At 37.9% G+C, this 27,250-nt stretch overlaps 1 protein-coding gene across 6 annotated transcripts in view; it reads right to left on the bottom strand.

Moving 5' to 3' along the window:
* Window positions 1-27,250, bottom strand: part of MTMR3 (myotubularin related protein 3) — a 140,960-nt gene that overhangs the window by 52,172 nt on the left and 61,538 nt on the right. For 5 of the 6 annotated variants that reach the window (XM_039225228.1, XM_039225241.1, XM_039225248.1 and 2 more), the window contains exons 2-3: window positions 8,112-8,164; window positions 2,262-2,346 (exon numbers count right to left, since the gene is read on the bottom strand). In XM_039225228.1, the coding sequence (XP_039081159.1) occupies window positions 2,262-2,264 (3 nt within the window). In that variant the 5' untranslated portion in view covers window positions 2,265-2,346; window positions 8,112-8,164. Of the gene's footprint in view, window positions 1-2,261; window positions 2,347-8,111; window positions 8,165-20,750; window positions 20,786-27,250 lie in introns of all 6 variants that reach the window. The other variant, XM_039225234.1, reaches the window with a different exon arrangement.

Genomic DNA, 27,250 nt, shown 5'->3' with positions numbered 1-27,250 from the left:
TAAACAACCAACTTCGGCTCAGGAAATGACCTGGTGGTTTGTGAGTTGAAGCCCCACATAAGGCTCTGTGCTGACAGCTCAGAGCCTGGAGCCTGCTTCAGATTCTGTGTCTCCCTCTCTCTCTGCCTCTCACATGCTCATGCTCTCTTTCTCTCAAAAATAAAAAAATAATAAGCATTAAAAAAATACAGTTTCTCTTGATACAAAGTTTGGATTTGTTTCAAAATAATCCAAAGAGTTGACAGTGAGGGAATCAGAAGAAACAAGTATGGCCACTAATTAATGATTACTACAGCGGACTGATGCATATAAGAGGGTTCCCTGTACTATCCTCTTTGTACAAGCTTGAGATTTTCCATAATAAAACATGAAAACATTTTTCCTAATGCTTAACTTCCTGAGAAAGACCTCAATCTCCTTTAAGAATCTTTACAACCTAACTCAAATCAGCACAGAAGTATACATTAAAAAAAGGGAAGGAATGCCTGGTTGGTTTAATTGGTTAAGCATCTGATTCTTGATTTCAGCTCAAGTCAGGATCTCACTGTTAATGAGATTGAGCTCCACACTGAGCTCTGCCCTGGCAATGCAGAGCCTGTTTGGGATTCTCGCTCTCCTTCTTCCTTGCTCATTATTTTCTAAAATTTTAAAAATATATTTTAAATTTTAAAAATATATAAGGATTAAGCACATAACAACCTAAATGCTAAAACAATAGAACATATCAATTATTAATTAAATCAATGGTTCAGCAAGTTGCAAAATGTTATAAAGCTAGTAATGAACATCAGGAATCCAACGAATTAACATGGGAAAATGTTTAATTCCTTTAGTGAAATAAGCAGAACAGAAATTTAATTATGCTTTAACTCTAACTATATAAAATATACATGTGGACATGAACTAGTCAGAAAGGAATACAACCATTGGTACTGGTGGCAGAATTATAACTATTTGTAAAAACTTGTTATAATGTTACTTCACGAAAAATTTTAAAAAAGAAAAAAGATACACGGCCATGCTGCTCCCCAACTACAGCAGCACACAAAAGCTTCCCTAGAGTACACCAGAAGACTATCTGCAGGGCACCAACAGAGACCCTACAGCATCAGGACGAGGACCACATTGTTGCTAGCTATGTGGTGGTATACAATAAAGGACAATCCCTCAGTAGAGAACACAGCTGCTTTTATAAGACTGTCATTTGCTATTCATTAGCATTGGCATACATACCATATAAATATGCAAACACATTTTCAATTCATTAAAAACTCTGTGGGAAAACCAATAAAATAAAATGTACTCTAGAGAAACAATATTAAAAGTTCATCTGTGTTTGGATGTAGGATGTATCAAAAAGTTGTTATACCCACAAACTAAGAAAAAATTGGCTCAGCTTCAAGATGAAAGCTGTTACCTTTCTCCTTTTAGTATGACATTTCTGCACAACTAGTTTTTCTGTTGTGTTTTAGTTTGCTTTTAATTTTAAAAAAGCATTTTCCACCCAGGTTCCTAATGAAGCTTGAAATTAACATGGCCTTTTCAACTCCTTTGTGCACCAGCATGAAACAGAGTTTGGATCTAGGAAACATAAGGTAGAAGCAGGACAATATTACAGAGCACCATTTCTTTTTTTTAAGCCTTGAAGCACTGTTTACATATTCTCAGGATTGACAGAAACTGGCTGGCTCATTGCTCCATCTTCTCCCCCTGGACTGGCCCCTAAATGGCCCACAAGTCACTGAAATGTCTGTTACACGCATGGGGGGTACAAAGCTGCTTTACCTTCTTTGGGATAAAAATACTGTCTTAAAGAGACAGAAGGGAGAAGGTAGGGATTTACTTCTCTCCAGAAAGGTGAATTCATAAAGAATATGTGTATGACCATACCATAATTCTCCTACACACAGCAAACTAACACGCACGCACACACATGGTTTTCACTACATCTTACTTCCTTGTAGAAGGATTAAGAAACATGGAATCCAAGAACCATGAATTTTAGTCTTGACTCCATGTATTACCTGCCTGAAAAGAGCTAATAACTAATTCACAGGATTAAACAGAAATAAATGGTTCTAGTACATTAAGATACTCCATTTATTACTAAGTAAGCAATAAAAGAAAGGTAACAAGAAGAGAGTTCAGGAATGGAGAAGTGAAATGATTTTGAGTAACAAAAAAGTATGGACCTATTAGTGTTCACTTAATTTCAGGATAGAGTTCAATTCCAATTTTCTTGTTACTTCCCTTTTACTTACCATGACAGGAGGCCCAGATTAGGAGGAGAAATCCTCGTCCCTTCTTCAGTGTCTGGCAAGGCTTTTCTTTCTTTTATGCCTGGATCTTTAAAAAGAAAAGGAAAAAGACAGGACAAAATTGGCAAATTTCCCCATTTGGCCATATCTTAATTAAAGGAACTCCATACTACTACTGCAGACCTGACAGAGTCAGCCCAGAAACATGTTAAATGATCATCCGGCCAGTTCCCACTAGTCAAATCCAAACTCCATAATGCCTTTGTGAAAATCCTCATCGTCCTAACCTATTTGAGCAAAAGAGTAGCAAAGGCTGGCCGTGTTCTAAGGTTGATAGTAATATAGAAAATTGGATGAAATAATAAAGATTAAAACTAACCAGCAAATGCAAAATTAATATTCTTGGGATATTATAGGATGTTTTTGTGGTGATCTATAAATCCAAAATGGATCTCCCTAACTATGGGAACCAAACTGGCTTAGTAAGCAAAATATGAATGCATACATACAGTTACTTATTATTTCTGAACCATTTAAAAGAGAGTTGCATACACCATGCCTCTTTACTCCTTACTACTTCAGCATAACTTCCTAAGAACAAAAATAATCTTATATAATCACAATACTAGTTTTATAATTTAGAAAGTTTAATATTGATTCAGCATTTTAATCTATATCCAATTTGGTCAACTTAACCAATTTTATCCTTCACATTAATTTTTTCCCTTAATAGAGAATCCAGTGTAGGATCACATATTGAATCTTGTCATATCTCTTGAGTTTCCTATAATCTGGGACCCATATTATACAAATTCAAATGTTTATTTCTTTTTGTGTGAGAGAGAGAGAAAGAGAGAAAGAGAGAGAGAGAGAGAGAGAGAGAGAGAGAGGGGTGGATAGAAGATGTGATGTGGGCTCTGCTCTGACAGCAGAGAGCCCGATGCAGGGCTGAAACTCATGGACCATGAGATCATAACCTGGGACAAAATCAGATGCTTAACCAACTGAGCCACCCAGGTGCCCCTATACTAATTCATATGTTTCCTAACATCAAAATTAAGTTAATAATCTCACATCTTTCCCTCACACCCAGACCATGTTTCTTAAGAATGTAATATTTAGTGACACAAAAACAGACACTCAGACTAACTGAACAGAAAGAGAACCCAGAAATGACCCACAAACGTATGGCAACTAATCTTTGACAAAGCAGGAAAGACTATCCAATGAAATGAAGACAGTCTCTTCAGCAAATGGTGCTGGGAAAACTGGACAGCGACATGCAGAAAAATGAACCTGGACCACTTTCTCACAACCCTACACAAAGATAAACTCAAAATGGATGAAAGACCTAAATGTAAGACTGGAAGCCATTAAAATCCTTGAAGAGAAAACAGGCAAAAACCTCTCTGACCTTGGCCGCAGCAACTTCTTACTCAACACATCTCTGGAGGCAAGGGAAACAAAAGCAAAAATGAACTATTACAACCTCATCAAAATAAAAAGCTTCTGCAGAGCAAAGGAAACCATCAGGAAAACTAAAGGGCAACCGACGGAATAGGAGAAGGTATTTGCAAACATATCAGATAAAGGGTTAGTATCCAAAATCTATAAAGATCTTATCAAACTCAGGGGCGCCTGGGTGGCTTAGTCGGTTAAGCGTCCGACTTTCGCTTAGGTCATGATCTCACGGTTCGTGGGTTCGAGCCCCGCGTCAGGCTCTGTGCTGACTGCCAGCTCAGAGCCTGGAGCCTGTTTCAGTCTGTGACTTCCTCTCTCTCTGACCCTCCCCTGCTCAAACTGTCTCTCTCTCTCTCCTAGAAATAAATAAAACATTAAAAAAAAAATTAAAAAAAAAAAGACCTTATCAAACTCAAACACCCAAAAAACAAATAATCCAGTGAAGAAATCGGCAAAAGACATGAATAGACATTTCCCCAAAGAAGACATACAGAGGACCAACCAACACATGAAAAATGCTCAACATTACTTATCATCAGGGAAATACAAATCAAAACCACAACGAGATACCACCTCACACCTGTCAGAGTGGCTAACAGTAACTCAGGCAACAACAGATGTTGGCAAGAATGCGGAGAGAAAGGATCTCTTTTGCACTGCTGGTGGGACTGCAAATTGGTGCAGCCACTCTGGAAAACAGTATGGAGGTTGCTCAAAAAATTAAAAATATAACTACCCTACAATCCAGCAATTGTACTACTAGGTATTTGTCCAAGGGATACAGGTATGCTATTTCCAAGGGGCTCATGCACCCCAATGTACATAGCAGCACTATCAACAATAGCCAACATATGGAAAGAGCCCAAATGTCCATCAATGGATGAATGGATAAAGAAGATGTGGTATATATATACAATGAGTGTATTACTTGGCAATCAAAAAAAATGAAATCTTGCCATCTGCAACTACCTGGATGGAATTATAGGGTATTATGCTAAGTAAAATTAGTCAGTCAGATAAAGACAAAATTCATATGACTTCACTCACATGAGGGCTTTAAGATACAAAACAGATGAATATAAAGGAAGAGAAACAAAAATAATATAAAAACAGGGAGGGGGACAAAACATAAGAGACTCTTGGGGCACCTGGGTGGCTCAGTCGGTTAAGCGTCTGACTTTGGCTCAGGTCATGATCTCATGGTTCATGGGTTTGAGCCCCATGTCAGGCTCTGGGCTGACAGCTAGCTTAGAGCCTGGAGCCTGTTTCAGATTCTGTGTCTGATCCTCCTCTGCTCATGCTGTCTCTCTTAGAAATAAATAAAACCTGGGGCACCTGGGTGGCTTAGTCGGTTAAGCGTCCGACTTTCACTTAGGTTATGATCTCGCGGTTCGTGGGTTCGAGCCCCGCGTCGGGCTCTGTGCTGACTGCCAGCTCAGAGCCTGGAGCCTATTTCAGAGTCTGTGACTCCCTCTCTCTCTGACCCTCCCCTGCTCACACTGTCTCTCTCTCCTAGAAATAAATAAAAAAATATTAAAAAAAAAAAAAGAAATAAAACCTTAAAAAAAAATTAAAAAAAAAAAACATAAGAGACTCTTAAATATGGAGAGCAAAGAGAGGGTTGCTAGAAGGGTTGTGGGAAGGGGAATGGGCTAAATGAGTTAAGGGGCATTAAGGAATCTACCCCTGAAAGCACTGTTGCACTACACACTAACTTGGATGTAAATTTAAAAATTAAATTAAAAAATAAATAAATAAAAATAATATCATTTCCCCCTAAAAAAATAAATAAATAAAAAGAATGTAACACTTAGGGGCTCCTGGGTAGCTCAGTCAGTTAAGTGTTCAACTACTGATTTTGGCTCAGCTCATGATCTCACTGCCCATGAGATTGAGTCCCACATCAGGCTCAGGCTCTGTGCTGACAGCATGGAGCCTGCTTGGGATAGTCTCTCTCTCTCTCTTCTGTCTCTGCCCCTTTTGTGTGCCCCATTCTCTCCCTCACAATAAACTTTTTTTTTTTTTTGAAAAAGAATGTAACACTTTTTAAAAAAGAAGGTAACACTTCAATTTATTATTTTTGCAATATAAGTCTTGGGTGACTTATCTCAATAATGATTCTCAAATTTAAAATCAATAAATATTTACATTATGATAATGTAAAAATTAAACACTGCAGAGCCGAGTAATACATTAGAAATACTTTAAAAGTCTAATAAGGTATAATATGGACCCCCATTGCACCAAATGAAAGAGAAGATTCTTATTCTTAGCATCAGAGTCAAATGATCTCTCGTTTCTTAATATATGCACGAGAATTTGACAGCTTGAATCTGCAGGCTTCTCTGGGCTCCATCATCAATACCACCCCACAGATATGACTTCTGAGAAATCTTTACAAAAGTAATATATTTAATCTCCCTACTGAACATGGTATCTCATCTTTCAGGCACATGCAAAGGAGGAATTACCCAATTTCTTTCTCAGTAACTAAAACATACACATGCAAACAATAATTCAACCAAGTAAGATACTGAACAATTCAGACTATAAGGTCACAGATTATATGTATCATATAAATCCAAAAAGAAGGAAAAAAAATATCCTGAATCAACAAGATTATAACTAATCCTTACTAAATTAGATTTAAAATTAGAGGATAATTTCCTAAATTAAACAGATGGCACAAAATCTACTCTTCTCCCTTATTCTTACCAAACACACACACACACACACACACACACACGAACAACAAAAACAAAAAAAAAAATCCTACTTAAAATCAAATTATATTAAGTCTTATATCCCAGGACTCTGGAAATGTTTGTGTGAATTGAAAATTATTTTATGAACATAGTTCTTGCCTGAGGTGTTCACAATCTTACAGGGGCAACAAACAGATAACTAACACAGCAAAGTGTGAAAAGAGGTGCAGAAATATAGAATTCCATGAGGATACAAAAGGCAGAGAAATGGATTCTGGTCTGAGTACTCAGGAAGACATTTTATAATTGAGCTTTTAATAGTTGAACTGGTCAGATTCTGAGCTACTGAAGAAAAGAGAATAGAAATGGCACAAGCAAAGACTAAGGCTGAGACTGAGGAAGGCTGAGATGAAGACGAAGACAAACACAAGAAGAAAAAAAAAAAGCATACTGGAGAGTACTCCAGGGAAAGTAGGTCAATGTGGCTACAGCAAAAAGTACCCTAGTTGTACAGGGGAAATGGGTGACTATTTGCCAGAGATGTGTTTAAATCTTTTTTAAAGTTTGTTTATTTTTGATAAAGGGAGAGAGAGAGAGAGCATGTAGAAGTTGGGGAGAGCCAGAAGGAGAGCCAGAATCCCAAGCAGGCTCCATGCCATCAGCCCAGAGCCTGATGTGGGGCTTGAAATCACAAATTGCAAGATAATGACCTGAGCCAAAACCAAGAGTCAGAGACTCAACAGATTGCACCACTCAGGCAATCCTGCAGGAGATGTGTTTAAAGGCCACTTGTCAAGAGCCTAAAATGCCATGCTAAGGAGCCTGATCCTTATTCCAGAGGCAATGTCAAGCTGAAGGTGGCCGAAAAAGGTATTGATGTGGATCCAGAAGCGACAACTTCTCTTGTCAATAAAATTAGACTTTAATTTCTTGGGGCACCTGGGTGGCATCTGACTTCAGCTGAGGTCATGATTTCACTGTTTGTGAGTTCAAGCCCTCTGTCAGGCTCTGTGCTGATAGCTCAGAGCCTGGAGCCTGCTTCGGATTCTGTGTTTCCCTCTGTCTGCCCCCAACTCCCCTCCCCACTCATGCTCTGTCTCTGTCTCCCTCTCTCTCAAAAATAAATAAGAATATTTTTAAAAAATAATAAAATTAGATTATAATTTCCTATATTAAACAGATGGCAGAAACAAAAGGCAGTAATAAAAACTGAAGTAGTCATAAATACATACAAATCTATGAAAAGAACAGGTCAGGTATTAATAACCATGATGGGGACAGTACTACTAAGTCTAGCAATAAGACCTTGATTTTTATATAGATATATAACAATTTAAGAGAACTCAAAACAAGAATCAAGTTTAGATTTAAAAGAATTCCATCTTGTTAAAGAACTGTCTATTCTAAACAACATATTAGGGCTACAACTCATTTAATCTCAATTTAATACAAGGTTCCAAGTACAGTATATATGGAAAAAATAATCTGCCTTGAGCTGTAGTGAAAAAAATCACATTTAGAGATTTAACATTAAAATGAACATGTAAGAGCTCATCTAAAAAATTATGTAAATGGGCAGGCAGGACCCCCCCCCCCACCACCACCACAAATTAACCTTTAAATTAGTCTCTGCTGCTTCAAAACAGCACAATGTGTGGGGGCCAGGGGGTCAACACAACAAACTTACCAAGTGAAGTTTGTCCCGAGAACTTTCTCTATTAGAAGGTTTCACAAGACAATCTGCAAAAGAAAAACCAATAATTTTACAAATATCCTTACAATCAAGTGAAGCCACTTAGATCTACCCATAAGACTTTTTCTCTACAAGTCAGAATGCCATGACAAGACGTTATTAATTGTTATAATGTTGACTATTTAATCAACAATAGATTTTAGAATGTTTAATTGCCCAAAATAAGCCCAGTCAGGTCTCATCATGCCTTTAGAAACTACAGAACCGTACAGATAGAACTTTCTAGGAACCTACAGATACTCTTAGTTAAGAGTTTCTCCTTAATCAATTATCATTTCTGATGGCTTTTCAGCTAAACTTTTGCCAGTACATGAACTTTATTTTTTTTTAATATTTATTTTTGAGAGAAAGAGAGCATGAGCAGCCGAGGGGCAGAGAGAGAGAGAGCAAAACAGAATGCGAAGCAGACTCCAGGCTCTGAGCTGTCAGCCCTGAGCCTGATGCGGGGCTCGAACTCAAGAACCAATTGAGCCACTCAGGTGCCCCCATGAACCAGGACTTTTAAAAAATAGGATCACAGGAGATCTAGGCTGGGATTTGGTAATTTAAGGTGTTTTGTAAGACAACTGGCTTCTACCAAAGGATCTTTTATGTGTATGAAAAAATCAGGACAGAAGCGGAGAGCAAGGGTATTACCAGGCACAAAGAATTTTTTTATCAGACCTAGGCAACAATCTGACCTTTACAGAGATAGAAGACCTAATCGACCTATTTCCTTTGTAATGATTTCTCAGTGTTTGCAGACAACTCAACCTTTTAGGTGGTTAATTGTTTAAAATATTAAAATCCTAAAATTGAGGAGTCAGTCAACATAGCACATTACATCCGTAACTTTCAGAAAACTTTAATTGATTAAGAACCATAAAAGGGGGGCCACCTGGGTGGCTTAGTCACTTAAGCGTCCAACTTCGGCTTGGTTCATGATCTCGCGGTTTGTGGGTTCGAGCCCCATGTCAGGCTCTGTGCTGACAGCTAGCTCAGAGCCTAGAGCCTGTCTTTGGATTCTGTGACTCCCTCTCTGTCTGACCCTCCCCTGCTCACACTGTCTCTCTTTCTCAAAAATAAACAAAAAACATTAAAAAAAGAACCATAAAAGGGAAGCTAAATATGCAATAACACCATGTTTTAACCATTTTACAAGTAGAATTTTTATCTCCCAGCAACTTTTAATTTAAATTTTGTAACTTAGGGGTGCCAGGGTAGCTTAGTTGGTTAAGCATCCATCTTCGGCTCAGGTCATGATCTCACGATTCATGGATTTGAGTCCTGCGTGGGGCTCTGTGCTGACAAACTGGAGCCTGCTTCAGATTATGTCTCCCCTCTCTCTGCCCTTCCCCCGTTTCTTCTTGCTGGATCTCTCCCTCTCTCTCCCTCTCCCTGTCTCCCTCTATTTCTCTCTTTGAAAAATAAACATTAAGAAAAAATTTTAAATAATTTATAAATTTTGTAACTTAGAGGCCATATTAACCACATACTATATGGAAATATATTTGGAAATATATATTTCCAAATGGAAAGCTATTCATAATTTGCAACTTGAGACACAAACCATATTAAGTATCAAGTTTGCTCTTGTTGTTTAAAAAGGTACAAGACAGGGGCGCTTGGGTGGCTTAGTCGGTTAAGCGTCCGACTTTCGCTTAGGTCATGATCTCACGGTTCGTGGGTTCAAGCCCCGCGTCGGGCTCTGTGCTGACTGCCAGCTCAGAGCCTGGAGCCTGTTTCAGTCTGTGACTCCCTCTCTCTCTGACCCTCCCCTGCTCATGCTGTCTCTCTCTCTCTCCTAGAAATAAATTTTAAAAAATTTAAAAAAAATTTAAAAAGGTACAAGACAGAAGAAAAGTTGGGTGTCTATAAATCTGCAGGACCTTTTCTTGCTAGAGTAATTTTTGCTGAGCACCTAAATACTAAAATACAGGTTACAAATATTTTCCTTTCAATTTACATCAGTAGGTACATTATATAATCTATGATTTTTACTTTAGGATAAAAAATAATCATTTGTTAAAAAGAAGAGATAACTGGGGCGCTTAGGTCACTCAGTCAGTTAAGCAGCCAAATCTTGATATCGGCTCAGATCATGGGATCAACCTGCACATTGTGCTCCATGCTGAGCACGGAGACTGCTTGGGATTCTTTCCCTCTCTGTCCCTTCCTGCTCGCAGGTACACTGTGTGTGTGTGTCTGTCTGTCTGTCTGTCTGTCTCTCTCTCTCTCTCCACCCCTTCCCTGCTTGCACACACATGCTTTCTCTCCCTCTCAAAACTAAACATAAAAAAAAAACACCACAGATGAAATAATGTGAAGAGACATTATTCCACTTTAAAACTAATACAAACAGGGACACCTGGGTGGTTCAATTGGTTAAGTGTCCAACTATGGATTTCGGCTCAGGTCATGATATGGGAGTTTGAGTTTTAGCCCCACATCTGGCTCCTGCACTAACAGCGTAGAGCCTGCTTGGAATTCTCTTTCTCCTTCTCTCTTTGCCCCTCCCCTGCTCATGCTCACTCACTCTTTCAAACTAAATAAACACACACAAAAAAGTATTACAAACAAAAAATGAGACACAGCTCATTGTAACTCAGGAAGTATCAGAGGCTAAATGTCCAATGACATGCATGTGCTCAGAGTTTAGACTACAGACAGTCCAGGGAGGCTTCACAGCTAATGAAGAATTTCAACTGGGTTTTACAGACTGGATGACATTTAATTAAAGAGAAAGAAGGGACAAGGACAATTCAAGAGAGGATGGCTATTAATACCACAGTAGGAAGTAATCAGGACATTTTTGAGAAACAGAACAAGTGAGAACATTAAGAAAGTATTCAGGTAAAAAAGATTAGAATGGCAGGACACAACTGTGGCCCTCGCTTCAATACCAGGCTAAGGAGTCAGATTTAATTCAATGGTGTGAAACCAAAAGCTTTATCAGCAGGAAAATAATAACACAAAAGTGGTGGTGTTTACAGTAGCAAGCAGTATCTAGAATGGTCTGGAAGGAAAAAGTGACTTAGGATATTCCCGGACTAGTAGTTCAGATATGAACTGCTAGCAGTCAAATATCTCAACTGTAGCAAAAATGCAGAGGAAGACATCAAAGTATATAAAAGCATTAATTGCCTGAGCTTAGTAATTGATTAGAAACGGGGGGCAGAAAAGAGGCAGAGCAAGTTGTCAACAGTTAACTGTAAAATGAAATGTTAAGGCATGTGGTGGGTGGAAAAAGGACAATATCATTAAGAAATGAAAGGTGGGATGCCCAACTGGCTCAGCCAGAAAAGCATGCAACTTTTGATCTCAAAATCATGAGTTCTACAACCACAATGTGTGTAAAGATTACTGGGGCATCTGGGTGGCTCAGTCGCTTAAGCATCCAACTTCGGCCCAGGTCATGATCTCCCAGCTTGTGGGTTGGAGTCCTGTGTTGGGCTCTGTGCTGACAGCTAAGAGCCCAGAGCCTGCTTCCAATTCTTTGTCTCCCTCTCTCTCTGCCCCTCCCCTACTTGTGCCCTGTCTCTCTCTCTCTCTCTCTCTCAAAAATAAACATTAAAAATAAGAGATTACTTAAAAATAGAAAATCTTTAAAAAAATAAAAATAAAAGAAAGGTGGCCTCCCAAGTAGATGGGATACTCCCAAATATGTTCAGTAGGTAGGGGGGCAGGAGGGATTAAATTTAAGAGTTAGGTCAAGTCTAAGGGTAATAATGAATTGATTCAAAGTGCTATATTTAATTCAAAGAAATCACTGTATCTACCATAAAAATCATTTGACATGTTTTAAATTACTTGATAATTTATTCGGTCAAACATAGGCGACGTCCATCAATACAGAGTGTTTGTGTAAAGTTTCGACAGGTGTAAAGTTTCAAGAGATGTACCAAACAACAGGCAGTTTCAACAAAAGGTTCAGACCGGTCTGCTTCAATGCTGGCAATGATTCTCCTTCCTAATAACCATAATCAAACAACTACCTGGTTGGAAACAAGTATGTCATTGTGAAACACTGCCAACAAAACAAACAAAAAAAACCTTCCCCTGCCTCTCAGGACTATTTGCCAGATAAAGGCCACGTAGAGGTGAGTCTGAAAGAAGCTCTCTGGTGCCATAAGCTACCTTTCAATGATTGCAGCAGGTATCCCATGATACAGTCATGTATACATCACAGAGTAAGAGCAGTAAGGTTTGGATGACCCTGAATATATACTGAATATATATGAAGAAGTACCACATAGGCTTCAACATGGCAAAGAGACACATCAATTTGGACCATATACATAATAGAAGAATTCAAACTACAAAAACTAATCAGATTAAACCAAATTCATGAGGAAAAACAAAGACTCAAGGCCAGGCCTCTTAAAATGTTGGGGGTGTGGCACAAGTGGTTAAAGCAGTACTTTTTTTGGCTAGTGTATATTTTAACTGTAAAACAACAATCCATTTTTTTCTTGTTACATAGTCCTGTCTCACTTTCAAATACAGAATAATTAAGAGTTCAAAACTTTTTTTAAGTTAATTTATTTATTTTAAGAAAGTGAGTGTGTAAGCAGGGGAGGGATAGAGAGAGAAGAGAATCCCAAGCAGGCTCCTGTCACTGCAGAGCCCAATGCGCAACTTGAACCCACTAACCATGAGATCATGACTTGAGTTGAAATCAGGAGTCCAACACTTAACCGACTGAGCCATCCATACACCAGAAGAGTTCAAAACTCTAAGAAGGCAACACTGAATAATTTTAAAGCACTCTTTTTTTTTTAGATATTTATTTAAGAAAAAGAGAGCACGCGCTTGTGCACTTACACATAAGCAGAGGAGGGCAGAGAGAGGGGGAGACACAGAACCTGAAGCCAGCTCCAAGCTCTGAGCTATCAGTGCAGAGCCCAATGCAGGGCTCAAACCCACAAACCATAAGATCATGACTTGAGCTGAAGTCAGACAATCAAACGACGGAGCCACACAGGCACCCCAAAGGAATCTTTCATTTTCACTGTATATAAAAGAAAATGCACTGCATTTTAAGAAAGAGATTCACAACAAAATTTGAGTGTGGAGACAGTACAAAATAATTCAGATGGAAAATTTTAAGTGGCTTTCCAACTGCCACTATTTTAGACAAATTTTTCAGTTCATGTTTCCTTATTTTAGCCTAACAACTTTTCAGGTATCTGATGGATGATATGATCTTCCCAAACTAGGATTCTGTGGCATGGTAGGTGGAATTATTCCATTGTGGGGAAATGATTTAATTACCAACATTAACCAAAACACAAGCATTTTTCAGCTGAGTAGAACTACTGGCTTGGTCTTATTCTGAATAGAAGCCCAAACCTCAGGTTTTCTAAAACCTTTGCGGGGCACCTGGGTGGCTCAGTCAGTTAAGCATACGACTTCGGCTCAGGTCATGATCTCACGGTTCGTGGGCTCGAACCCTGCATCAGGCTCTGTGCTGACAGCCAGCTCAGAGTCTGGAACCTGCTTCAGATTCTGTGTCTCCCTTTCTCTCTGACCCTCCCCTGCTCACGCTATCGCTATCGCTATCTCTCTCTCTCTCAGAAATAAATAAAAAACATTTAAAAAAATTTAAAACCTTTGCTACTTAAGTCAATTATAAATAAAAATAGAAACAGTTCAAAAAGCATGGCAACATTCACCTATCATGACAAATTCACTGTCATGGAGGTTCATTTATTTGACAAATATGTGGCGCCTGTAGGCACTATTCTAGGCACTGGAGATGCAGCAATGACAAATCAAAGTTCCTACCCTTAAAGTGCTGCAATTTTAGTGTTAGCTATAATATTCTCACATGGCTGAATGTCCTCGGTGTGACTTTTCTCCCCTACTTATTAATTAGATCCATGCTTTGAATAAGATAAAAAGAAACAGTAAATATAAAATTGAGTCACCGACCTTGTTCAGTGATCTCTCTAAACACGATGAGGAGAAAGAGACAGACTATATATCTTTCCTACCTCTTTTGGAAACACTAAGCAATGTCTGTGCGTTTTCAGGGATCCAGATGCAAATTCATGATCAGTGTGCATTCCTCTGCGAGCTGTACAGCACAGATAAGTAGCTAAAATATTATCATTTCCTAACCAAAAAAAAAAAAAACTATCTTCTTGAAAAACAAAAACCCAGTAATTTGCCATAAACTGTAACTTAAACTTCATATTATAATCACATTTCTATACCAGAGTCTTTCACTGGTAATAAGTCTCTTGAACCAGCAACATGTAAGATAATGTTCATATTAACCAAGAAAAGCTCTGTTTTCAAGAAATAATCATCAAAGATCAATCTTGTATAATCTGTGACCACATCAGGGGTACAGAATGTGGTTCATTCTTCTATATATATATATAGTCTATATATACATATAGTGTATATATATATTCTCTCTCTCCCTCTCTCTCCATATATATATATGTATATATGTATATGGGGGTGTTAAAGGTGGCATAAGCTCTGAATACATTCCTCAAAGAAGGCTCTGCAAAACACAGAATTTCAAACAGTTGGGTTAGTGATCATTATTTAAGTTCACTTGATGTGGCACCCGGGTGGCTCAGTCAGTTAAGTGTCCAACTCTTGATTCTGGCTCAGGTCATGATCTCACAGTTCGTGGGTTCAAGCCCCAAGTTGGGCTCTGTTCTAATAGCTTGAGATTCCTCTCTCTCTCTGACCCCCGCCCCCCTTGAGTATACTCTTTCTCTCAAAATAAATAAAACTAGGGGCACCTGGGTGGCTTAGCTGGTTAAGCATCTGACTTTGGCTCAGGTCATGATCTCATGGTTAGTGGGTTCGAACCCCACATCAGGCTCTGTGCTGAACATTTGCTCAGAGCACGGAGCCTGCTTCAGATTCTGTGCCTCTTTCTCTCTCTGCCCTTCCTCCACTCATGCTCTGTCTCTCAAAAATAAATTAATGTAAAATAAAATTCAAATAAATAGACTAAAAAAATACTTAAGATCATTTGTTGTCATTTAAATGACAGATGCTTTTCCAAAAGTGGACCCCAAGATGTGAAAAAACAAAAACAAAGTAATTGTGTCCCAGAATTTTTGTACATCAAAATTTAGTTGTACTTCTGATGAATGTTATTTTTTTTCCCATCTCAAGTAAGCAAAAGGAAGCCCCAACCATGATCTCAGAAAAGATTAACTGTGATCAAACAAATTTTTATCTAATTTAATTTGTGCCTTATTTTACAAGTATTTTCCTTTTGAACTTAATTCTTATACAAGAGGGTAGGAAAGGAGGAAGGTCACATAAATAGTACATGTCATCTCAGTGAAGATATTGACGAGAAAAGATAAAAAACCAAAGATCACAGGGCACCTGGGTGGCTCAGTTGGTTAAGCATCTGACTTCACCTCAGGTCATGATCTCACAGTTTGAGCCCTTCATCGGGCTCTCTGCTGTCGGCACAGAGCCCACTTCAGATCCTCTGTCCTCTTCTCTGCCCCTCCCCCACTCGTGTGTTTTCTCTCTCACAAATATTAAACATAAAAAAAGAAATCTAAAACCAAAGATTACATACAATCTTCTAAAAAGGGTAAAAATTAAATAATTTTAAGAATGTAATGATTTTTTTTTAATGTTCTGGCTTACTCTTTCTAATCACTTTATAACAGAACACATTTTCATACTATTCAGGTATATTAAATTATTAATAAGATTGTAAGGAATTTCTATGTGTAATTTGTAATGTCATTTTCTGACTCCAGGGTCTCCATGAGAAATCACAAGGTAGGCATCACTTTATTACTAAAATTAAGAATTTAAAATCCAATTTTATAAGGCAGCATTTAAACTCAGCATCTTAAATGAAACATTCCCTATCTCCTAAGAAAAAGCCTTATAATTTAACAGAAAACATTAGAAATACTTAAGTCTTGAATGTTAAGAAAAGATGATAGAAAATCTAGGTATTCAAATCACCAGAAATTAACTATTTTTAAAGCCAAGCAGATCATTTATATAAGTACCAGAGGTAGTTCAATTAATAATCACTATGGAAAGATCAGAAAGACCAGCTGCAGTGTCAGAAAAAGGTTTCCGGACTTTTGTTTCTTTGACTAGTTCTGAGGTCTACCTAAGGGAATTTAACATAAAGCAAATTGCTGCACACTCATGAATGTCCTGCTACTTGCTCCCAGTTAACCTCTGGTAAAGAGGAAGGAAGTTAACTTTGTTTCTCCCTGCACCTCTCCTACTCCCCTACCTTGCCCTAAATCAAAGCTCTCACTGGCAATGCATAAGTCAAATATTCTATTTTTAAAAAAGAAGAGTGTCTGACTCTTGATTTTGGCTCAGGTCATAATCCCAGGGTCATGGGATGGAGCCCTGTGTTTAAAAAAATTTTTTTTAAATAAAAAAGGAAAGAAAAACGTTTCTACTCCAGAAATTCATAGCTCCTCATGGAAATTTAAATTTTCCTAATTATAATTCCCCCCTTAACATATTATATGATTATCTCTTAACATACGATTGCAGACTCTGTCCCTGCTTCCTACTGTTCAAAGAATAAAATTTTAACTACATTTTTAAGAACAAAACACCTAACTTACCAATCCCTATGAAGGTAAGCAGTTTTACAGTAAGGTCTCAAAAAGTTTTCACACATTTAAATTATGAGCTATTTCTTATGTACTCAATAGTAAAAGAAAACTAATCAAATGAGATAGCAAAAACCAAAAATACAATTAAAGAAACAGGCAACTAAAAAAAACTAGGCAAAATTCAACACACCCTGTCATTTTGAAATCTGCAGATTTACACTGCCTAATAGGCTTTGCTCTGGACCCTTCCCTCAACATACCAACACTCTCCCCTCACAGCTGCATAAGAGGTTTCTTTTCTTGAAAGACAAACAATTTAATATGAAGGTCAGTTTATCATGGAAACTCAACAGCGTGCCCATGTATAAACGAGCATGATTTTCCTGTTTTGCCTAGGTACTTGAGATGTTTAACATCAATTCTAGGAAAAACGTAAATAAACTAAACTCTTTAAAAAAATAGGTATCAGTATCTCAATCTGCATATTGTTTATTAATATACACTTAGGAACGTTAATATTCCTCTCCTAATCTGTAACAGACTGTCCTAAGTTCTGGTTTTGTCCCAGTTTTAATGCAGTGTTATGGGCATCAAAACGGACAAGTACCAGAAAGGTGAATGAAAATGCACATCCATCTTTTAAGCATACAACTTAATAAAGAAGAGAAGAAACAGATTTGAATTTTTAGGTGCTGTATTCACAATTAAAAACTGCAACTCCAACTAGCCAATAAGTACAGTCAAGAGAAGAGAGACAAAATTCAAGTAATATAGGCTAAGTGCAATAAAAAGAATCCACTCTTCTACTGGCCTACTTAAAATGTATATTCTGGCAATCAGATAGGGAGCTACTCATATTTTTGAAAGCAAGCCAATAAAAACCCAAATAATTTCCAATAATCACACACTACGACATAGGCTCTGTTTAAAACAGCAAGTTCAAATACCTACTCTTTCGAAGCAGTTCTCAATTATTAAATAGCCAAAAGACCAGAAATTGTCTTGACCAGAACACAATCTTCTTAAGACCATCCTTTTAAAACCATACAATTTAACAGAACCCCAGAAAAAGACCCACCCTTTTAAACTAGTAACATTTATCTTATGTAAACAGAGAGAAACATGTGACTGTCATCCAAATAGATACGGGGAGGGGGGGGGGGACTTTTTCAGCTGAAGTCAGAATGCAGAATTCATCAACATGCTTTACAGAAAAGGAGGGCAAAAGTACTCTGTTAAATCAGGGCTAATAAGAAATAAGCTATTAAGCAAAAGAGATTTCTCCTTTGTTGTTTTGAAATAACTACACTTAAAACTCCTAAAACTCAAGTCATAGGTTCATACTGAAGATAAAACCAAACTCTGAATTTAAAAAAAATTCTTAAGCTGGGGCGCCTGGGTGGCTCAGTCAGTTAAATATCCGACTGCAGCTCAGGTCAGGATCTCAGTTTGTGAGTTCGAGCCCCAAGCCCTGTGTCGGGCTTTGTGCTGACAGCTCAGAGCCTGGAGCCTGCTTCTGATTCTGCATCTCCCTCCCTCCCTCCCTCCTTCTCCCTCTCCCTCCTCCACTCATGCTCTGTCTCTATGTCTCTCAAAAATAATAAATTCTAAAAAAAATTTTTTTTTAATTCTTAAACTATCATTTTGCTTAACCCCGTAAGAGGAAGGGGGGGTGGGGGGTGGGAATTAAAAAAAAAAAAAAATATTGGCTTAAATTATTTTTGTTCATACCTAACATATTAAAATACTGGTAAAATATTCTTTAAAACAAGATGAAAAACTTCTCAAACAGTCTAATTGAAACCAATTCTGGGGCTCCTGGGTGGCTCAGTTGGTTAAGCATCTGACTTCAGCTCACTCAGGTCATGATCTTCCAGTCTGAGTACTAGTCCCACTTCAGGTGAGCCTCAATATTCCCTCCCTCCCTCCCTCTCTCTGTCCTTCAGTCTCTTATGCCCTCTCTCTCTCAACAAATAAAAATTAACCTGTTCTGCACAAATTATGGAATATTCCAAGTTTACTGTTTATACATCACAAACTTAAGTACTATTCAACTCAACACGAAAATAACAATCCACGCAATTCAAATTCTCAAGTTTCCAATAAGCATGTAAACATATCTAAGGTCAATCAGCACCACTCATAAGTTTCTTGTATTTTTCAACCTGAAAGCAGTTTGTCAGAGGAACTAATGTCTGTAAGGGCCAGAAGAATAATGCATTTGTCCAGCTCTCTGGTAAACAGCAGGCCTATGACTTAACAACACATTGTGTACTACTGTTTTCAGTCAGGACACTTACAGTACTTAACCTAAATCCCACATCCTACAGCATACAGTTATATTTTCAATTAGCAGTATTTCCATGGTGTGGTATACAGACCACTAGCGATATTTGAGAGGACTTAAATGGAACACAAATACCTTTAAAAAATAAAAACTGTATTTATGCTAATGAACACTAAAAAAAATATTCTGAACCTATCTTTTCAATCCATTAAAAATCTGAAACCATTCAAAAGCAGATGGACCAGGGCCACATTCAACAGGATCTGGTCCTTCCCGCACACAAATGATAAGCCTCTCTTTAAGGTTTCTGCATCTTCACCAACCTTGATTGCTTTTACTAGCACAGTTCCACAAAATAAAGGGTCTCCTCTGGACTGTCACTGTAAAACCTCCAAGTCTACATATCCTAAACAAAATTCATCATTGGCCTCCTTCCCCTCCCCTCTTAATACTACTTCTTTCTTAATACTCCACTGGAGATCTCAGTAGGCCTAGGTTTTCAAGGCTAGAGAACACTTGACTCTATTTCCAATAACAAACAAAACCTAACACCAATTCCCACTGCTTTCCCTGAAACGCTCAATTTCCATCTTTCCATTCCATGCCACCAGTATCACCACCATTTGGTTTAGCTAACTGATTCTCAAGCATTTGTTCAATTAAAATTTAGACCTTAATTACCAAAGAAAAAAAATAACCAGTTACGACTCAACTTACACCAGAACTGATTCTGGTCAGTTCCTCTTCTTCCTCTTTTTTTTTTTTCTTAATGTTTGTTTATTTTTGAGAGAGAGACAGGAAGAGTGTGAGTGGGGGAGGGGCAGAGACATAAAGAGACAACCCCAAGCAGGCTCCAGGCTCTGAGCTGTAAGCAAGCAGAGGCCAACACAGGGCCAGAACTCATGAACCGTGAGATCATGACCTGAACAAAGTTAGACACATTTTTAAATGACCGAGCCACCCAGTTGTCCCTGGTCAGTTCCTCCTCTAACACCTGGCATATCCAATCCCATCAAAAGAAATTTCACTAAAACATCCCTGCTCAAAACAAAAACAAATCAAAAAAAGCCCTGTAACACTTATATCCAAAATGAACAACTTAAAGCTGCTTTTAAATTTTTCACACATGAGCTTTCGTCACTGCTATTACCTTTGCCTAAGATTTACTTATACAGCTTTAAGTATTTGGATAAATACTATGTACCCTTCGATTCTTTCACTGAAAGCTTCCCAGCAGAGTTCATGTGTACTTTCAACATAGCTCTATTTTATATTACATGTCATTATAATTATTTAATTTTTTTTTTTTTTTTTTTTTTTTTTTTAGTTTTTCTTAATGTTTTCTACTTTATTTGAGGGAGAGTGAGAGCGTGAGCACAAGCAGGGGAGGGGCGGAGAGGGAGGGAGACACAGAATCTGAAGCAGGCTCCAGGCTCTGAGGTGTCAGCACAGACACAGGATTTGAACCCACAAACTGTGAGATCATGACCTGAGCCAAAGTCAGCACTCAACCAACTGAGCCACCCAGGCTCCCCTTACATCTCTATGTGTTCTATACAGATTATGATTTCCTATGTAAGATCATTTTCCTACTCCACATTGGAACCCAAGGGCCTTACACTATGTTTTAGTGAGAGACACTATAATATAGCTGATTAGGTATGATCATAGGTTCTGGGATCAGACTGTTTGGGATGTTAATTTTGACTCCAAACTTACTTGTGTCAATTTAGAAGTTCATGAAGTTTCCTCATCTGTAAAATGGAGATAACATTAGAAAAGAGAGTTGAGCTAGTATCTTCAAACAAGTGAATACTAATTCTAACAGGGAAGAAAAACATGCTCAGTAACTAATTTTTAATTAAAAGAAAAAATACACAATTTAGATAAATATAAAAATTAACCATGGTCTTCTATTTACCTACCCATTAAATGTTTCCAGCACACTCTTGACCATTTAAAACCTCTATATTCTAGTTCTTACCATGAATGTAACAGTTCTACCTGCCTGTCTTCATGTAGAATAAACCCTTACAATTGAAGGTTTATAATTTTCCAATATGCATTATAAACTTTCAAAGTCAAAATAAAAAAGTACTATGCGATTTTGCCAAAGCAAAAAGTTTATAGGCATGTGAGACTTAAAAAGAAATTGCTTAACCGAGTGAGCAAAACAACATTAACCACTATTCTCTACACAATTATCAATGAACTCTAAAGGTACCATCATTAGATCTGTCCAAATCTAGTACATCTGTCAAGAACAAGGTCTCCCCCCAAATGAGGCCATTCCCTCTCAAACAACCAAGTCTCCCCCAAATGAGGATCTTACTCTTCCCCTTTAGGACATTCTATGTTCATTCCAAATTCCTTGCCATTGTTTATGTTGGTTCCTATACCAGACTGGCTTTTTCTCTACCAACCAAATCATCAGAGCTCTTCTAGTACTTTAGACCAGTAAAATTTTTACTGCATCTTTGCACATGATTTAATTCTCTTTTAACAAATTCTACCTCTCTCCCTCCTCCAAACCCTTCTCCCTTCTCTTTCTTTATCTTTCTCATACTCTCAAAACATACATAGTCTGCAAGTTCCCTCAAGAGCTACTCAAAATGTTCTGATTAGTCAATGAAATAACATTTATCTCTCCTTAACGGTTTTGGGATCATTTAAAAATTTTTGCATATGCAATTAAAAGTAACTACAGGTGATAATTCTCATTACAATCATGGAGAAACTAAAGTGGTTTCTACCTTCAGATTCTAGCATTAACCTAAAAACAGGTAACACCTGATAATTCACGGTACACTGTCATTTGACTAACACATAAAAACTTCTTGAAGTGAATAGGAACTTGGTAACCACTGTAATATCAGTCCTGAACTGGTATTAATAAAAATGTCACTTGTGAAAAAGAAATGCTGTTTTTATATAAAGCGAGGGTGGTTTGGAGGGCCTGGATGGCTTAGTGGGGTAAGCATCCAGCTCTTGATTTCAGCTCAGCTCATAATCTCCTGGTTTGTGAGACTGAGTCCAGCACTGGGCTCTGCACTGACAGCATATTTACTGTAAAAATAAATAAGGGGCGCCTGGTGGTTCAGTTGGTTCAGGGCACGACTTCAGCTCAGGTCATGATCTCACAATTTGTGGGTTTGAGCTCTGCACTGGGCTCTGTGCTGATAGCTCAGAGCCTGGAGCCTTCTTTGGATTCTGGTATCCCTCTCTCTCTACTCCTCCCCTGCTCGTGCTGTCTCTCTCTCTCTTTCTCTCTCTCTCTCTCAAAAATAAACAAACATTAAAAATAAATAAAATGAGGGTGGTTTTACAAAGATTTAAAACCACTGCTTTAAAACAAGGATACACAGGGGTGCCTGGGTGGCTCAGTCGGTTAGGCGTCTGACTTCGGCTCAGGTCATAGTCTCACAGTTCGTGGGTTCAAGCCCTGCGTCAGGCTCTGTGCTGACAGCTGGCTCAGAGCCTGGAGCCTGTTTCAGATTCTGTGTCTCCCTCTTTCTCTGACCCTCCCCTACTCATGTTTGGTCTCTCTCGGTCTCAAAATTAAACTATAAAAAAATTTTTTTTAAATAATAAAACAAGGATACATAATATAAAAGTGACATCAAAAGGGAAGTAGTTTTAATCTTCTTTGACCTCTTTGAGACCATCATATAAAAGGCATTCTTGTGATCAAGTCATTCCTAAAAATTCCTTTTTACATTCCACTTTGTGTAAGTTTGCTTCTACCCGAAAACTGGATTCCTTCTCTGTCCTTTCCTCAACTTCTCCTGAATTGACAAAGGAAGAGCAAACAGGTTCACAAATTAGTGGGACTAAAAAATAGTTTCTTCCAATGTGAAGTCAACATGATTTTTCAGTTGTATATACTTAACACTTTCTGATAACTGGCAAAGAACCTGAATGGTACTGCATCCACATGAATGGCTAACTCTACAGCACCAAAAAGCAATGGCATTATTTGGCATGCTACTTAGAAAAAACAAGGCCATTTTTTTAAGAACTTTTTTTTTTTTTTTTAACAGTAACAGCAAGAACAGGGAGAGAAAACACTATCAATAGAACCTCATATTAATGGGCCAAGTGTGACCAGTTGTTAAGGATGTTTTAATAAGCCAATTTTATTGAGCACTTCTCTATATTCCAGGCACTGTTTTAAAAGTATTATATGTGCTGGGGGACCTGGATCGTTCAGTCGGTTAAACATCTGACTCTTGATTTCGGGTCAGGTCATGATCTCACTGTCATGAGATAGAGCCCTAAGTAGGGGAATCTGTGCTGGACATGGAGCCTGCTTGAGAGTCTCTCTCTTCCTCTCCCCTGCTTGCACTCTCTCTTGCATGCTTTTTAAAAAAGAAAGTATTATATGTATTATCTCAATTAACCCCATAATAATTCTATACATAGTGACCATTATAGTTGAAAAAACAGATATAGAGAAGTAATTTTCCCAAGATTATACCAGCTGAGAAGCCAAAATTCAAACCCACACATTCTAGCTCCACAGTTCACATTATAAACATCTATACCATACTACCTTCTCCATTCAATAAAATAAGTCTGCTAATATAATAAAATCTGATGCTAACTATACTTCCCATAAGTGATTCCAAGTAAAGAGCTCTTATATAATGAGAAATCTCTTATATACTAAAGAGGCTACTTTATTTTTTATAGAGCAGTGTAGGCTTTATTAAGTTTCATTCTCCCACAAAATTAAGATTTTCATCAGTGTTTTATTATCCACTTTAAGTATGCTACTTGACACTTATTCCTTAGTATCTTTATTCTTTACAACCTTTTCTCACTTGTCAAGACAGTCCCGAACTGGAATTCTATCCTGAAAGGGGCTGATGAGTCATCTGTGAAGTTAATGAGCATACCTCCCCATTTCATCATCTGTATTTACTTTTTTTTTTTTAATGTTTATTTATTTTTGAGAGAGAGAGAGAGAAAGAGCACAAGCAGGCTCCAGGCTCTGAGCTATCTGTGCCAAGCCTGACGCAGGGTCAAACCCATGAAATGCGAGATCAGGATGTGAGCCGAAGTCCAACGCTTAATCGACTGAGCCACTCATGCGCCCCTCAACTATATTACTCTTAAGAACATTATATAGTTGAGAGCACAATCCTAACCTCTTTATAAAACCATTTGTTCTCTCTCTCATCTGACAGCAACCCACCAGAAACAATGAATATGAACCTCTAATCTGCTTTGCAACATTTAGCGACAAGACAGATTTTCATCTTTTATGGATGAAGATGCCACCAGAGATAATCAGAAGCCTTTGTAAAGTTAAAATACATCCAAAGTTAAAATACATCCACTGCTGTGTCTGTTCCACAGACCTAGTCCCATAAGAAGATATCACTTTGTAGGACAAATTGACTTTCAAAACTATCCAGTTTGTTATTTCATCATCCTTAAATAAAGTCATCACAGATTTTTTGAGTTAAATACCTCAAAATTCTTTATAACTTTATTAAGGTATAATTGAAGTAAAACAAATTGAACATGTTTAAAGTGTTTTTTCAGGTTGTTTTGTTTTTACTGTGGTAAAATAAACATATTTACAATGTTAGCTATTTTAAGTGTACAACTGAATAACAGGTACATTCACACTATGGTCCAATTACCATCACCATCCATTTCTTTAACTTTTTATCATCCCTAACTTCTTTTTTAAGGCTGAATAATACTCCATTACATATACATACACCACACATTTTGTTTATACATCCATCCATTGATGGACATTTAGATTGTTTCTACCTTTTGGTTACTGTGACTAGTGCTGCTATGAACACTGGTGTACAAATACATTAGTCCGTGATTTCACGTCTAGGAAATTCACATACATAGGAGTGTACTTGCTAGATCATATGGTAATTCTATGTTTAATTTTCTGAGGAGCCACCACAGCTTTCCCCTCAGCAGCTGCACCATTTTACATTCCCACCAGCAATGCACCAGGGTTCTAATTTCTCCATATCCTAGAGAACCCTTTTCCACTTTTTTGATAAAAGTCATCCTAATTGGTGTGAAGTAGCATCTTACGGTTTTGATTTGTATTTCCCTAATGACTAGTGATGTTGAGCATCTTTTCATGTATTTACTAGCTATTTATATAACTTCTTTGTGAAGCAATGTTTATTCAAATTTCTGACCAGTTTTTAAAAAGTTGGGTTTTTTGGTGTTGAGTTGTGTTTATATATTCTGGATAGTAATCCTTTATCAGATAAATGATTTACAAATATTTTCTCCCAATCTGAGTGCCTTTTCACTCTTGATAGTATACACTAATACATGTTAAGCTTTTAATACAGTTCAACATATCTATTTGTTCTTTTGCTGCCTGTGCTTTTAATGTTATATCCAAGAAATCATTGCCAAATGCAATGTCATGAAAAGTTTCCCCTATGTTTTCTTCCAGGAGTTTTATAATTTTAGCACTAAAGTTTCTATCTTTGATCCTTGATTACCCAGATAGTTATGAAAGCACAAAGATCATGCCTTCAAATCCATAAGTAAACTTTTTTAAACTTCCGACTTCAGCTCAGATCATGAACTTGTGGTTTGTGAGTTTGAGTCCAGCATCAGGCTCTGTACTAACAGGTAAGACCCCTAGGGCCTGCTTTGGATTCTGTGTCTCCTTTCTGCTAACCCCCACCCCCCCATTCAGGCACATGAGCTCACACTTTCTTGCGCGCATGCGTGCTCTCGCGTGCTCTCTCTCCCTCTCTCTCTCAAATAAATATTTAAAAACTAAATCCTGGGGTGCCTGGGTGGCTCAATCGGTCAGTCGGTTAAGCGTATGACTTCGGCTCAGGTCATGATCTGACGGTTCATGGGTTCAAGCCCCACGTCGGGCTCTGTGCTGACTGCCAGCTCGGAGCCTGGAGCCTGTTTCAGAATCTGTATCTCCCTCTCTCTGACCCTCACCTGCTCATGCTGTCTCTCTCAGAAATAAATAAACATTAAAAAACATTTAGAAAAATAATGATAAATAAAAAATCCTACTCTTCTTCTAAAATCATGGTTCCCAATCTGTGTACTGAGGTACCTTGGGAGTACCACAGTAAATTCACAGGGGCACTACAGGGACTGTTTAAGTTTTTGAGGGAAAGAGCAATAACTGACATATTGTCAACCACACAAACTATATGAGGTCATTCAAAATTTCAACATTAGCTTAAACATTCCTTTCAATGATATTTAAGACAGGGATTTTAGCAAGTTGCTATGACAAAAAGTATCCTGTAAAAGCCAATGACCAACAGGAAACAGAGGTGGAATATCTAATCTGATTCCAAGGTTTGAGAATTTGTTTGGTACCCAACAGGCATACATATTAAAATGTTTTCTTTCAAATTATACTTACAAATTTTCAAGTAGCTAAACTGTTAGGAAATAAACACTTCAGTTGTTTGGCTCTAACTACTTAATAGATGCTTAATAACCACTTATTATTATTTCTTTTGGTGGAGGGGCACAGTGTACAATATTATTCAGATACTAAGAGGACGGAGAGACTTTGGACTGTAGAGCCATGAGCCTGAGAATCACCAATGACCAATGACCTGAAAGATGCAAAGCTAGAATAACTGAGACACTGTACCCTCAGTTACAAGTCCCCAATCTGGTTGCTACAGTTCAATTAAAGCCACATCTTCTCTTATTTATTTATTTAAGATCTAATTCAGTTTGTCACTAACAACTAAGAGTCCTGAATAACAAAAATCACATGATTCACACATTCAGCCTGATTTCCTTAATAAAATCATAATTAAATAATGCACACCAGGTTTTTTTTAAACAACCAAAGAGGCAGATATTGGGCATGACTGTAACTCAAATACAAATCATCCCACCTACTATTTCCTATATTAGTTGAACACAAGATACTATTAGACACAGCATGCTTAGATAAACCTTAGTTTTTAAAGTTTTACAGATTTCTTCTTGACAAAAGCACTCATTTAAATTTAGCTTTTACAGCATGGTGGGACACCTAGGTGGCTCAGTCAGTTAAGCATCTGACTCTTGATTTCGGTGCAGGTCATGATCTCAGGGTTTGTGAGCCTGAGCCCAGCGTTGGGCTCCCTGCACTGCCCGCCCCCGCCCCCACCCTGCTGACAGCATGGAGTGTGCTTTGGATTCTTTCTATCTCCCTCTCTCTACCCCTCCCCACTCACGCAAGCAAA

Source organism: Hyaena hyaena, unplaced genomic scaffold (assembly GCF_003009895.1).
Source record: "Hyaena hyaena isolate Hyena2069 unplaced genomic scaffold, ASM300989v1 scaffold_19, whole genome shotgun sequence".
Lineage (NCBI taxonomy): Eukaryota > Metazoa > Chordata > Mammalia > Carnivora > Hyaenidae > Hyaena > Hyaena hyaena.
The sequence above is the reverse complement of the archived record's forward strand: the minus strand, read 5'-3'. Positions and strand labels throughout refer to the sequence as shown.